This window comes from Procambarus clarkii, chromosome 89 (assembly GCF_040958095.1).
Source record: "Procambarus clarkii isolate CNS0578487 chromosome 89, FALCON_Pclarkii_2.0, whole genome shotgun sequence".
Lineage (NCBI taxonomy): Eukaryota > Metazoa > Arthropoda > Malacostraca > Decapoda > Cambaridae > Procambarus > Procambarus clarkii.
Genome location: NC_091238.1, coordinates 7,096,493 through 7,110,403, shown reverse-complemented (window position 1 = coordinate 7,110,403; position 13,911 = coordinate 7,096,493). Strand labels below are relative to the sequence as shown.

At 51.4% G+C, this 13,911-nt stretch overlaps 1 protein-coding gene across 3 annotated transcripts; it reads right to left on the bottom strand.

Moving 5' to 3' along the window:
* Positions 1-327: 327 nt before the first annotated feature.
* Positions 328-9,499, bottom strand: slf (C-type lectin domain-containing protein slf). Of its 3 annotated transcripts, none has more exons than XM_069317875.1 (4): positions 9,318-9,499; positions 4,209-4,339; positions 3,604-3,822; positions 328-1,264 (listed from the first exon to the last, which is right to left on the bottom strand). In XM_069317875.1, exons 2-4 carry the CDS (start codon positions 4,336-4,338, stop codon positions 882-884), a joined length of 732 nt encoding a protein of 243 aa, XP_069173976.1. In that variant the 5' UTR covers position 4,339; positions 9,318-9,499; the 3' UTR covers positions 328-881. The 3 variants fall into 3 exon arrangements, with proteins under 3 accessions (XP_069173976.1, XP_069173975.1, XP_045623203.1); XM_069317874.1 differs by lacking the exon at positions 9,318-9,499 and adding an exon at positions 9,205-9,266; XM_045767247.2 differs by lacking the exon at positions 9,318-9,499 and adding an exon at positions 8,658-8,711.
* Between the last annotated feature and the right edge of the window lie 4,412 nt (positions 9,500-13,911).

Sequence of the window (13,911 nt, the reverse complement as noted above, 5' to 3'; positions counted from 1 at the left end):
TTCTGACTCTCTGCATCTATTTTCATTTTCAAATTACGACCTTTTATACCAAAAATATGCTAATTACTGAAAACGGCGATGGGTCATATTTTGCCCAAACCCTCCTGCAGTTTTCAAAATATCGTAAATATCGGAAATCTGATTCATGAGCTTTATTTTTTAGCAAAATTCTGGCTCATTGTACATATTTATATTTGGTGTTGCAAATACTTCCCGCCGGTGATGCACCTGTCACAAGTGTTCCCTCCAGTGATACATGTATCACTAGTGTCCCCCCCCCCCACTGATACTCCTGCTACAAATGTTCTTAGACTAATGAAACACAAATTTAATCTTTATTTATTGTACACAAGATAGTTAATAGTAATAAAGTAATGTATCACACAATAAATATTAGTGTGGGTGACCTGGTGGGGTGACCTGGTCACTCACACTCAACCTGGGTCATCACGGGCTGCATCATCATCCACTTGTGGTGTAACTCATCCACCAGACGTTACCATCAGCCCTCGGCTGGATGAACCTACCGCCAAGATGGATGAATGAACCACTACTGGATGAAACCCCATACTGTCACAGAGCCACACGCTAATATTATATATATATATATATATATATATATATATATATATATATATATATATATATATAATATATATATGTAAATCCCAGGGAGGAGGTCTGCAGCAGGTGTTTGAGAGTCAGTTAAATAGTTTATCACTGGCGCCTAAAAGAGTTCTTGTCATTAAAGCGTTTTGGCGGATGTTTTTTATGAAGGGTAACATTTGTTGTTGTAAGTTTGGCCCCTTGTTTATGAGCTGATGGTGAAGTGTGAGTGTTGTTGATGGTGAGGTTGTGAGAGCGGCTTGCTAGCAGGAGACTTAGAGCTGGATGTTGGGGTTGGTGGCCTTGACGTACTCCAGCAGCTGGTCGCTGTCCTCACACACGAAGGGCTTCGGGTGGTAGCAGGCAATGTCGTGCCACTTAACACCATCGTTGTAAATGTTATTCAAGACGCCCAGGCAGGACTCGGTGGTCTGGTTAATGTCGAACTCGGCGTTGTCGGGCTGTGGCTTGCCGGTGTGGCCGGTTTGGCTCCATGGCTGGTAGGACCAGCCAGGTGGCGTCTTGTTGGTGGGCGCCGTCTTGGTGTTGGTGTTGGACCAGAACCATCCGTTGACGTTGAGGGGACGCAGGTCATCGCGGGTCTCGCAGCCTGTGAAGTCACACAGACGTCCAGACGTCCAGATGTAGGTGATGTTGCCTGCAAGGTTAAACGTGCCAAATACAGTCTTCTTTACCTTGATATTACCTTACATAACATAAACCTCATTCTTCACAGGTATTTCTCAAAAGGTGAAATACATTTACAAAATAATTTTTTGTAAAATTAAATATTAATAATATAAATAAATAATAATATAAATTAAATAATAATAAAAGTGAAATACAAATTCATTCGTCTTGTATGGGACAGGAGGCCTGGAGTTAGGCTTATCAACGTCCTCCTAGGTCATGTACTGACCTTCGCAGGATGCAACCCATACAACTGCCTAACTCCCGTGAACCCATCTTAGTACTAGGTGAACAAGGGCATCAGGTGAAAGTAAACGTCTCCCCATAATTCTATCCTGCCCGAGGAATGAACCCGGGTCCTTCAATTGTGAGGGAAGAGCGTAGACTACTGTGCTCCAACACCTGGTCAGTTACACAGTAATGAGTGAGACAATATAAGGAGCATCACCAAGAGAGGGACGAGGGAGGGAGCACCACCAACAGAGGGACGAGGGAGGGAGCACCACCAACAGAGGGACGACGGAGGGAGCACCACCAACAGAGGGACGAGGGAGGGAGCACCACCAACAGAGGGACGAGGGAGGGAGCACCACCAACAGAGGGACGAGGGAGGGAGCACCACCAACAGAGGGACGAGGGAGGGAGCACCACCAACAGAGGGACGAGGGAGGGAGCACCACCAACAGAGGGACGAGGGAGGGAGCACCACCAACAGAGGGACGAGGGAGGGAGCACCACCAACAGAGGGACGAGGGAGGGAGCACCACCAACAGAGGGACGAGGGAGGGAGCACCACCAACAGAGGGACGAGGGAGGGAGCACCACCAACAGAGGGACGAGGGAGGGAGCATCACCAACAGAGGGACGAGGGAGGGAGCACCACCAACAGAGGGACGAGGGAGGGAGCACCACCAACAAGGGGACGAGGGAGGGAGCACCACCAACAGAGGGACGAGGGAGGGAGCACCACCAACAGAGGGACGAGGGAGGGAGCACCACCAACAGAGGGACGAGGGAGGGAGCACCACCAACAGAGGGACGAGGGAGGGAGCACCACCAACAGAGGGACGAGGGAGGGAGCACCACCAACAGAGGGACGAGGGAGGGAGCACCACCAACAGAGGGACGAGGGAGGGAGCACCACCAACAGAGGGACGAGGGACGGAGCACCACCAACAGAGGGACGAGGGAGGGAGCACCACCAACAGAGGGACGAGGGAGGGAGCACCACCAACAGAGGGACGAGGGAGGGAGCACCACCAACAGAGGGACGAGGGAGGGAGCACCACCAACAGAGGGACGAGGGAGGGAGCACCACCAACAGAGGGACGAGGGAGGGAGCACCACCAACAGAGGGACGAGGGAGGGAGCACCACCAACAGAGGGACGAGGGAGGGAGCATCACCAACAGAGGGACGAGGGAGGGAGCACCACCAACAGAGGGACGAGGGAGGGAGCACCACCAACAAGGGGACGAGGGAGGGAGCACCACCAACAGAGGGACGAGGGAGGGAGCACCACCAACAGAGGGACGAGGGAGGGAGCACCACCAACAGAGGGACGAGGGAGGGAGCACCACCAACAGAGGGACGAGGGAGGGAGCACCACCAACAGAGGGACGAGGGAGGGAGCACCACCAACAGAGGGACGAGCGAGGGAGCACCACCAACAGAGGGACGAGGGAGGGAGCACCACCAACAGAGGGACGAGGGACGGAGCACCACCAACAGAGGGACGAGGGAGGGAGCACCACCAACAGAGGGACGAGGGAGGGAGCACCACCAACAGAGGGACGAGGGAGGGAGCACCACCAACAGAGGGACGAGGGAGGGAGCACCACCAACAGAGGGACGAGGGAGGGAGCACCACCAACAGAGGGACGAGGGAGGGAGCACCACCAACAAGGGGACGAGGGAGGGAGCACCACCAACAGAGGGACGAGGGAGGGAGCATCACCAACAGAGGGACGAGGGAGGGAGCACCACCAACAGAGGGACGAGGGAGGGAGCACCACCAACAGAGGGACGAGGGAGGGAGCACCACCAACAGAGGGACGAGGGAGGGAGCATCACCAACAAGGGGACGAGGGAGGGAGCATCACCAACAAGGGGACGAGGGAGGGAGCATCACCAACAAGGGGACGAGGGAGGGAGCACCACCAACAGAGGGACGAGGGAGGGAGCATCACCAACAAGGGGACGAGGGAGGGAGCACCACCAACAGAGGGACGAGGGAGGGAGCATCACCAACAAGGGGACGAGGGAGGGAGCACCACCAACAGAGGACCATAGGAGCATAATAACTTACGGTTTTTTATAAAGTCGAAGATCATGTTGTTCTCAGCCTCGGTCTCAATACCGACGGCGTCCATGCAGCGTCGACGGCACTCATTGCGCGCCACCAGCCAGTTCACCTTCTTGCCCACGTTCTCCTGCGGGTTAGCGCTCTCCTCCTCGTAGAAGCCAGGGCGCTCCTGGTCCCAGGAGAAGAAGTAGTTGTGGATGCCGAACTGCCATTGTTTAGGACCTGAGGCACATGGACAGTCAACCAGCATTAATGATTAATTAACCATAATTAATTGTTGCATCAAACTTATCTAAGTAAACACTAAACACCGCTCTTAGTGGAAGATCAGTGATATGATTCATGCAGTGATTTCTCTGACAGTTTGAGGTACTTTGATTCCACTTTGTATGAGATCAACTTTGTATATATATACTGCTACAACCTTCCGACTGGCGACTACCACATATTCACATGCAATGTTCTTCTACATTATAGACAACATTGGCGTGCGTTTTACAGTTAGTGGTGGTAGTCACCATGACTGTTATTGTGCTCAGGTGAAGTGCACAGTTGTCAGGGACAGTCGGGTGAAGCACACAGTTGTCAGGGACAGTCGGGGTACTCACGTGAAGCACACAGTTCAGGTACTGGCAGGGCAAGGAGGGTTCCCTTTGCAGGTTTCTGTTGTTGTTGCTGTTGAAGTTTGTCAGCGGCGGCGGCCGCCACGAGCGCTACGAGCACCAGTATCAGACGCATTCTGAGGAGGACAACACAACACCTTGTTACACTCCTCTCTTACCCCCGCCACCCCTACACTCCTTTTTATTATTATTATTATTGAGACAATCAGTAAGAGCCGTGAGGAGGATTCGAACCCATGCACTGTGTACTCCCAGGCAAACGCTCTAAGTTTGTAGCGCATTGGTTCAGATCCTACTCACGGCTCTTGCTGATTTTGTCATTTATACATCACGTTAATTATTATTATTATTATTAAAATTGGTAATGAATGTTAACAGCATAAAGTATTAATAGAACCTACATTATTACAAATGCAGTCCAACATGCCCATTTTCCTGATCTCATGCCCAACATCCTGATCTCATGCCCAACATCCTGGCCTCATGCCCAACATCCTGGTCTCATGCCCAACATCCTGGCCTCATGCCCAACATCCTGATCTCATGCCCAACATCCTGGCCTCATGCCCAACATCCTGGCCTCATGCCCAACATCCTGGCCTCATGCCCAACATCCTGGCCTCATGCCCAACATCCTGGCCTCATGCCCAACATCCTGATCTCATGCCCAACATCCTGGCCTCATGCCCAACATCCTGGCCTCATGCCCAACATCCTGGCCTCATGCCCAACATCCTGGCCTCATGCCCAACATCCTGATCTCATGCCCAACATCCTGGCCTCATGCCCAACATCCTGGCCTCATGCCCAACATCCTGGCCTCATGCCCAACATCCTGGCCTCATGCCCAACATCCTGGCCTCATGCCCAACATCCTGGCCTCATGCCCAACATCCTGGCCTCATGCCCAACATGATGGCCTCATGCCCAACATCCTGGCCTCATGCCCAACATCGTGACAACTAGTCTATGTTAGAGGAAGGTGTTGTTGGTAAGGAGACGGTGGTGAGTCAACGGGAGTTCGTTGCAAGAGGAGTTGCAACGAACCTTGCAACACGGAGCTCCGTCAGCTGATGTCTTAACTCATTTAAGAAAACATAAACTTTATTTTTTACGTTGTTGAAACGTAATAACGTCGCTACGACGACGCTGTGGTTACCTTGTGGGTTTCTTGGATTGCCTTCAAGCTTTCCCCTGACCGCGGAAATCTGGGAAATATGGTGAAACTCACCATATCTCCTCGGAGATATGGTGAGACTCTCAAGTGACCGGGGGCGGTGTACCAGGGAGCTCACCATCACACACTTTCTCAGAGATAAATTGTTGCCTGGAATTTTCCGGTAACTGAGCTATGGTGACTGCCATCCTTAGAGAGCGGGAGGTCTCACACCTCAACTGTTAACTGTACACATAACCTTTATTTCCTACATGGTTGACATGACAGACACCACAACATAGCGGCCACCTGTTACATGCTGATGTTGTGTCAGTCACTGACAGCTCTATACACTCATAGTGTCACTATGAGTGCATAGTGACACTATGCACTCAAACATCATTTTCCATTGGAAAATATGTTTGTCAGTAAAATTATATATTTTTTGGTCTAGATATAGACACTATGGCCTAAAATGTCCTTATATGTAATGTGTGTAATGTAAATGGGTCGTGTTGAAGGTGAGGAAGATGGTAGGCTAAGGAGAACTGTGGCTTTACTTGCGGGAGATTTCAACGGGAGTAAGTATGCATCCCGTGTATGGCGATCACGATGGTGTTGTGACAAACATATGTGTGTGTGAGAGAGAGAGAAAGAAGTCTCTAATTCCTATCAAAATGTGCTCCCCCCATCCCCCGCCCCAGACCCCCCTCTGTAGCCGTATGTCAACCACAAGTAATTCCCTTCCCCTATCACGTGGACCCCAGTGAAGGGGGTCTCCCGCCCCCCACACCTGCTGACGTGATGTGAACACGTGTTCCCTTTATGTCTTGCCTCACTGGTCAGAACCGTGGGGCCACACCGTCCAAGCCTGCTGGGGGCCACACCGGCCAAGCCTGTTGGGGGGCCACACCGGCCAAGCCTGTTGGGGGGCCACACCGGCCAAGCCTGCTGGGGGCCACACCGGCCAAGCCTGTTGGGGTCCACACCGGCCAAGCTTGCCCGGGAGGCCACACCGTCCAAGCCTGCCGGGGGCCACAAAGACACCACAACACATTCACTTAACCTCAAGTGAGCATTTAGTGAAGGCTCAACATCCTCCTAACTGGCAGTCTCACTCTCGCTGGTTCATACAGCCATGTCTCCGACACTCACTACTTTGCGTGAATCTCTTGAACGTGCGTGTGTGCGTGTGCGTGCATTCATGTTACACACACACACACACACACACACACACACACACACACACACACACACACACACACACACAGAGGCGGGACCAAAGAGCCAAGGCTTAACCCCCCTAAGCACAAATAGGTGAGTACACACACACACACACACACACCTGGAGGCTAGGACAGATGACAGTCGTGGCCCAGCAAACAATATGCAAATACTGAACGCTAGCAAGCATAAGAAACAATGCAAGTGTCGGCTTGGAAGAGGATACCAGAGGGTACGGTAAGGTCTTGCTTGTGAAACATCTCAAGTCATGTGGCAAGGACACAGTGTGGGATGAACCACCGCAGTGAACCTAACCATCCAACACACACATAACATCAACACAAGGGGTTGCCAGTCGCCACAATGGCCTTCAAAAATGTGGAAAAAAAAACAGCAGATCATTGACAACGCTCCTCATGGACGGCCATTACTGTACAGACGTAACGGGTTGGAGTGATGGTGGAGAAAGTGAAGCAGTTGCTGAGTGGACTAAAACATTTACGCTTCCACTTTCATAATCTTTACAGTTGTCCTCAGTGACGGCGGATTTTGTTTATTTGTAATAAGCAGTTTACGAGCTTCGTAACGTCACAAGCTAAGATTGTTATTGCTATAATCAATCTCGTAAGGCATCAGAGCTCATACACTGTTTAATAAATGTAAACAAAAGTTGCCATGATTGGTGAAAGATGTACAGGTTTCGTGAATGTTTGATGACTGGTGAGGGAGACCGGCCCCGGGAGTGAGTGTACCAGGAGGGACAGGACCAAGGTGCCCTCATGTCCCCTCACAGCGAGGACATGAGGGCGCCACTTGAGGCCACTTTATTCTCACTCACAAAGTCTTCCGAAAAGTTATACAGAAAAACCCCGTCATCTCCCCTAACACGTCGCATTTTTAACGGAATCGATCAATCTGTTAAAAATGCGACTATTTAGAAAAATTAAATCACCTTAATATTGCTGTTTTTTATGTATCAGCCTCTTCAATAGGTTTATTTGGTAGTAAGTTTGTGGTCAGGCAAAACACAATACATGAGGCGGGAGAGAGCAGAAACACGCCACACGGAGGGAAGTTGGAAACCTTAGCAGGAATAACATTATCAGAGCTAGGGTGCTGAGGAAGCTGGTCGAGTCGCACTCTAAACATGGTATCAAAAGCAGGCGTGATAATCCCCAACTACACAAGGCGTTAAGGCAGCATGAGGCGAGCCCTGGAGCTGAAGCTTAGCGATATAAACTCAGCTAGGTGAGTTGACGCGGGAAATACAAAAAGATCTGGACATCTTCGTGTCATTGTTGGAAGACGAAGAAGAAATATCGAGAACAGTCAAGGGGAACGACTATTGCAGGATGCTCCAGGAAGACTAGTATTGCAAGACTGGTTTCACAAGTGATTGCTAGATTTCAAGTCAGCACATGCAAGGTCATGATGATCGTAGCAAGTGAAAGGAGGCCAAAGATGCAATATACAATGAAGGGAAAGAACTACCTTGTGTGAGTGAGAGAAACACAACTGCCACCTGTGTCACATGTAAACACCATCACATCAGCAGCATACGCTCAGCCCGGCGACTGTCACCACATCCTTCAGAAATCTATATGACATGCCTTCAGAATATCACGTATCATTAACATTCCTCCATTACTAGACCATGTGGGGGGGGGGGGATCTGCAAGCAGGGCCCCACCTGGAAAAACACCAATATACCCAATCGAGGAAATGCAGAGAACCTCTGTACTTTCTAGATTTTAGTAAAAGGAAAATGTGGAGGTTAGGACTGTAGTTAGAGATTCGCGTCACGAACATATCACTTTCACAGCGTCGACGCACTGGTGATGGTCCTGCAAGATGCCGTCACCCAAGACTCGACAAGATAAGATTTGTATTCAATCCGCTCGGCCAGTCACAGTTTAGGTAACCTAAACTCTGGAGGTATCACAGCACTTCACATGGGCACAAGAACACAGTCAGGTGGGCTGGTGGAGGCTCAGAGTGGAGAGAGAGCTCTCAGACACACCAGCAGTGGTGGAGGAGGAGGTCGCCTTACCTACCTAGTTGGTGGAGAGGGGTAGAGTGCGCGCTGCACCTCGTCCGCCTCCTTTATATACTGGACCCCACCTTCAGCTAACCTTGTGGGACCTACACCACCCCCACTACGATAACCCCTACCACATACACCCCCCCCCACCACCCCCACCCCCAACCTACACCACCTCCCTACTACACAACAATCACCATCTCAACTATTCCTTCGTACCATCAACCCTTTACCATCCATTCAACCCGTACAGTCCCTTCCCCCTCTTCCACCACACACCTGTCAACTACACAATAACCACCACCACTACCTAACCACAAACCCAACTGCTACCACCACAATATCTCACATCTACCAGCACTACCATTGTCACAGTACCTTACACGTATCAACACCACTCCACTACCACCATCAACACCTTAACTCACTACTACACCACCACCACTCAACCTCAACTCACTTCACCCCACTGGTCCACCACTGACCAATTACGTCACCACACCACCACTACCACTTCCCTACCCAACGTCTCCCACTGGTTCAACACTATACCACCTAACCTTCCATATATTACACCCAGTATATCATCCACCACATTCCTGGTCATCAGTCAGGGTAGCCAGACACCCCACGACACCCAGTACAGGTGAATCACTGTGTACTTGATACACACGGAGAGTCGTCCACTCTTGACTGACACGGAGAGTCGTCCACTCTTGACTGACACGGAGAGTCGTCCACTCTTGACTGACACGGAGAGTCGTCCACTCTTGACTGACACGGAGAGTCGTCCACTCTTGACTGACACGGAGAGTCGTCCACTCTTGACTGACACGGAGAGTCGTCCACTCTTGACAGAGTCGTCTACACTTGACAGCCACTGAGAGAATACACAGTCGTCCACTTGTGTCATAAAACACACTACAAATGAGAATCACAGCAAGAGAACAGAGAGGAATGTTAGTGATGAAAGAATGCAATTTTTTGTTTTAAATAGTGATTAGGAAGATAGAACCCATGACTGTACAACGCAAACCCATGTCTATATTAGGCAGACCCATCCGTTCAAGGTGACCCATGTGTGTGTACAAGGTGACCCATGTGTGTGGTGTGTGTATAGCTGATTAAGGTGAACCCATTTAAGTTTCTAAACAATGGTCTTATATTGACCAGCGTCGCACTTGCTGCTAATATTAGCGTGTTTGTAGCGCCTCCGGTGTGAGTGTCGGGAACTATAGCCGCTCTCAGGTCATTCGCTATTTCTGATTATTGTAGCTCTCTTCTCCTTATGGTGTAGATCCTTCTGGTCTCCTCTTTCACTGTCCCATCTTTAATTGTCTTACACTTGTTGCAATTGAATTCCAGCAACCATTTGCTAGATAATTCCTGGAGATTGTCAAGGTCCTCCAGTAACTTCCTGCAGTACTCCTCTGTTTTTATTTTCCTCTTCTGCTTTACGTCATCTGCAAACACGGCAAATACGAATTTATCCTCGTGATGGTGGTGGAGGTGGTGGTGATAGTGGTGGTGGTAGTGGTGGGGTAGTGATGGTGGTGGTGATAGTGGTGGTGGTGATGGTGGCGGTGGTGATGGGGGCGGTGGTGGTGGTGGTAGGAGGCAAGTATGGTCATGTCCGGCTGCCCAACATTACAAAAAAAAGGCGTCGGAAGATTCACTCCGCCCTGGCCCCGCGAGGCAGGGCGAGCATAACACCAACCAACAGTGCACGTGTAGGCGAAAATCCTCTTGTACCCCTGGTGGGGGATCACCTCTCCCTGCAGTGGGCGATGTCGTCCCGCGTCAGTAGTGAGCACCAACTGGTGGCTCGGGGCCTGGAAATCCCGTTCATGCTGGGTTCCAGGTACCTTGTCCTCCCCCCTCTCCTGCAGGTACCTTATCCTTCCCCTCCTGCAGGTACCTTGTCCTCCCCCCTCTCCTGCAGGTACCTTATCCTTCCCCTCCTGCAGGTACCTTATCCTCCCCCCTCTCCTGCAGGTACCTTGTCCTCCCCCCTCTCCTGCAGGTACCTTGTCCTTCCCCTCCTTCTGCAGGTACCTTGTCCTCCTCCTCCTCCTGCAGGTACCTTGTCCTCCTCCTCCTGCTGGTACCTTGTCCTCCTCCTCCTGCAGGTACCTTGTCCTCCTCCTCCTGCAGGTACCTTGTCCTCCTCCTCCTTCTGCAGGTACCTTGTCCTCCTCCTCCTCCTGCAGGTACCTTGTCCTCCTCCTCCTGCAGGTACCTTGTCCTCCTCCTCCTGCAGGTACCTTGTCCTCCCCCCCTCCTGCAGGTACCTTGTCTTCCTCCTCCTCCTGGTACCTTGTCGTGAGATCTCTGGGACTTGAGAATAAGACTAAGACATTGGACTCATATTAAGGTCCCAGCTCAAGAAAGATATTCAATAAAGGTGGAAATGCCTGTCTCACACAAGCTAATTCCTCTCTTATGATCCACACACGTAATCCTCTGTCACATGTAAATATAATTATAATACAGCTGGGACTTGCTCAAAGAGTACAAGGTGGAATTTATACCTGTGGAGAGCTTCAAGAGGTCTTAAACACTCAGAGCCCAGCCTAAAGGTATTGGCCTCCCTGGTAGTGACCTCCCCTAACCTAACCCAAAAATAGACTAAGACAGCCTAATCCAAATAATAGACTAAGACCCTAACGTCACAACAATTATAAAACGAACTCTGAAGAACCGTCTTGTAAAACAATGGAGCATCTGCCGTAAGACAGAGAGAGGGGAAGGACGTGGTTGTGGCGCCTGGCTCTGGGCTCAGTCTCTAGTGATGACACACGCCAAGAGCAGCCAGGCGTCCCGTCTCTCAGTAGCTTCTGCTGTATTATTCACTCTTTCACACTCATATGTTACTAACACCAGTACACCTTTTGGCCGGATCAACAGGACCTGCTGCGGGCGACCCACAGGACCTACCAGGACCCGCTGCGGGCGACCCACAGGACCTACCAGGGATCATCAGGACCCGCTGCGGGCGACCCACAGGACCTACCAGGGATCATCAGGACCCGCTGCGGGCGACCCACAGGACCTACCAGGGATCAACAGGACCCGCTGCGGGCGACCCACAGGACCTACCAGGGATCAACAGGACCCGCTGCGGGCGACCCACAGGACCTACCAGGGATCAACAGGACCTGGCGCGGGCGACCCACAAGACCTACCAGGGATCACCAGGACCTGCTACGGGCGACCCACAAGACCTACCAGGGATCAATAGGATCCACCGCCACACTTCAGCTAGCACATAGTGCCTCCCTCTGACGATGACGTAGGTCTGTAGATCTATTGGTCCATACAGTGTTCGTGTCTTGTGCGACCCATTAAGCCTATTGTATGACAATGACCAGCCTGGCACACACCAGTAGGCCTACTGACCAAGACCTGAATCACATGATTCAGTAGGCCTATGTTGGGGTATATAGAAGGCGTTTCTCCTACGACCCAGTAGGCCTACTGCAGTGTTATTGGTGGAAGGTGTGGGGTGAGGGAGGGGGAGAGGAGGTGGTACTGCAACAAGAACATGAAACACGTAGCCAGGTGGCGTCACCACCAATGATCACACACACTCCAACAAGTCTACCAGTGACGGGCTATTCTTGCCCGTGCCGCCTCTTGTGGCGGCTGAATCTTCAATATCATTCATTTAGCCGCGTCCCTAACTTCCTCTGCCCCCCCCCCTCATAGCCACCCGTGTCACCATCACACAACCAGCGACACTACCACAGCCCTCACCACCATCTCACCAAGACCCTCACCATCACCACTGCTCACCGCGCGTCATCACCATAGAGGGTTGTGAGGGGCAGGCGGACCTGGCCAGACGGTGTCACTGTAGTCAACATTATGGTGACAACCGCCTCATTAGTGTGCGTCCAGGACCATGGTGGCAGGAGAGGTCTCCGGCCAGCACGGACCAGCCCGGCTGTACAGCCACCATGGTAGCCGGAGCCTCTAGCCAGCCCGGCTCTACAGCCACCACTTGGGAAGGCCTGGCGCCACATGGTAATAACAGAGATGGGGAACCATTGGGAGTCTCCCGTCCTGGATGCTGGAGGAGCTCTGGCCGCCGCGGGACAACATTTTGTCTACCATGTTTGTGTTGTGTGGGAATATAGAGGTAGAGCAACAGGAGCCTGTATGTGTGTGTGTGCCACCAAGGTCAGCCAGGTAGTTGGGAAAGCCAGAGTTGTGGTCCTGCTGCTGCTGCTGGGACAGTAAAGTACCCACGCGTGGGAGAGTAAAGTACCCACACGTGGGACAGTAAAGTACCCACACGTGGGACAGTAAAGTACCCACACGTGGGACAGTAAAGTACCCACACGTGGGACAGTAAAGTACCCACACGTGGGACAGTAAAGTACCCACACGGGGGACAGTAAAGTACCCACAAGCTTTACAATAAAGCACAACTTGGAGTTCTGAGAAGGAAGGTGTGTGCTCAATTAGGGACTTGTGGAGGCGTCCAGACCAGCCTCCAGGCTGTGTTTGACCCCTTGTCCCTGTCACCCCTCCTGGGCCCTCACTACCACCACCAGCAGCACCCTCACATCACCACCACCAGCTCCCTCACACCACCACCAGCTCCCTCACACCACCACCACCTCCCTCACACCACCACCACCATCACACCACCGACGGTTGTACGAGGCTTCGTATGGTTGAGGTTGTGATCATTTGGGAGCTGACACCAGTAATTAAAATCTAGATGACTTCGGCTTGGAGCTTACAACTGTTTGATGGTCCTCCATTGACCCAGAGGGAAGATGTAAGACTTGGCGGACAACTAGAAGCCGAAGTCAGGCAACACTCACCTCACCCTATCCTTCGCCGCTCCCTACGATTATGGGAGTTAGGTGAATGGTAGAGTGGGGTTTACCCACTTTTATGTAGGTCTTGATTTATCCTTGTAAGACAAGTTACAACCCCGCTCCTGTACCAGGTAAGTACACTACGGGCTCACAACAGCCCCGCTCCTGTGTCAGGTAAGTACACTACGGGCTCACCACAGCCTGCTCCTGTGCCAGGTAAGTCCACTACGAGCTCACTACCCAGGAAACACAAACCGAAACTGTCTAATTTCCGCTTGTTACAACTTGTAATAAAGTTGTTACGTCTTAGCTTAACGTGTTTATGACGTATTAGAACGTTGTTACAACTTGCTATATTGGTTGTTATAACTAGTTAGATGTTAAAATTTATTCGAACGTTGTACCAACGTCGTAGTTTCGGTGTGTGTTTGGCGG

Bases quoted from the DNA above. Each gene is read 5' to 3' on its own strand.
- slf (XM_069317874.1), bottom strand. From the start codon at position 9,251: ATGACCAGGAATGTGGTGGATGATATACTGGGTGTAATATATGGAAG. The intron at 4,340-9,204 runs GTTAGGTGGTAT...TGTCCTCCTCAG, and splicing joins CTGGGTGTAATATATGGAAG to AATGCGTCTGATACTGGTGC. The intron at 3,823-4,208 runs GTGAGTACCCCG...CATGTGCCTCAG, and splicing joins ACCTGAACTGTGTGCTTCAC to GTCCTAAACAATGGCAGTTC.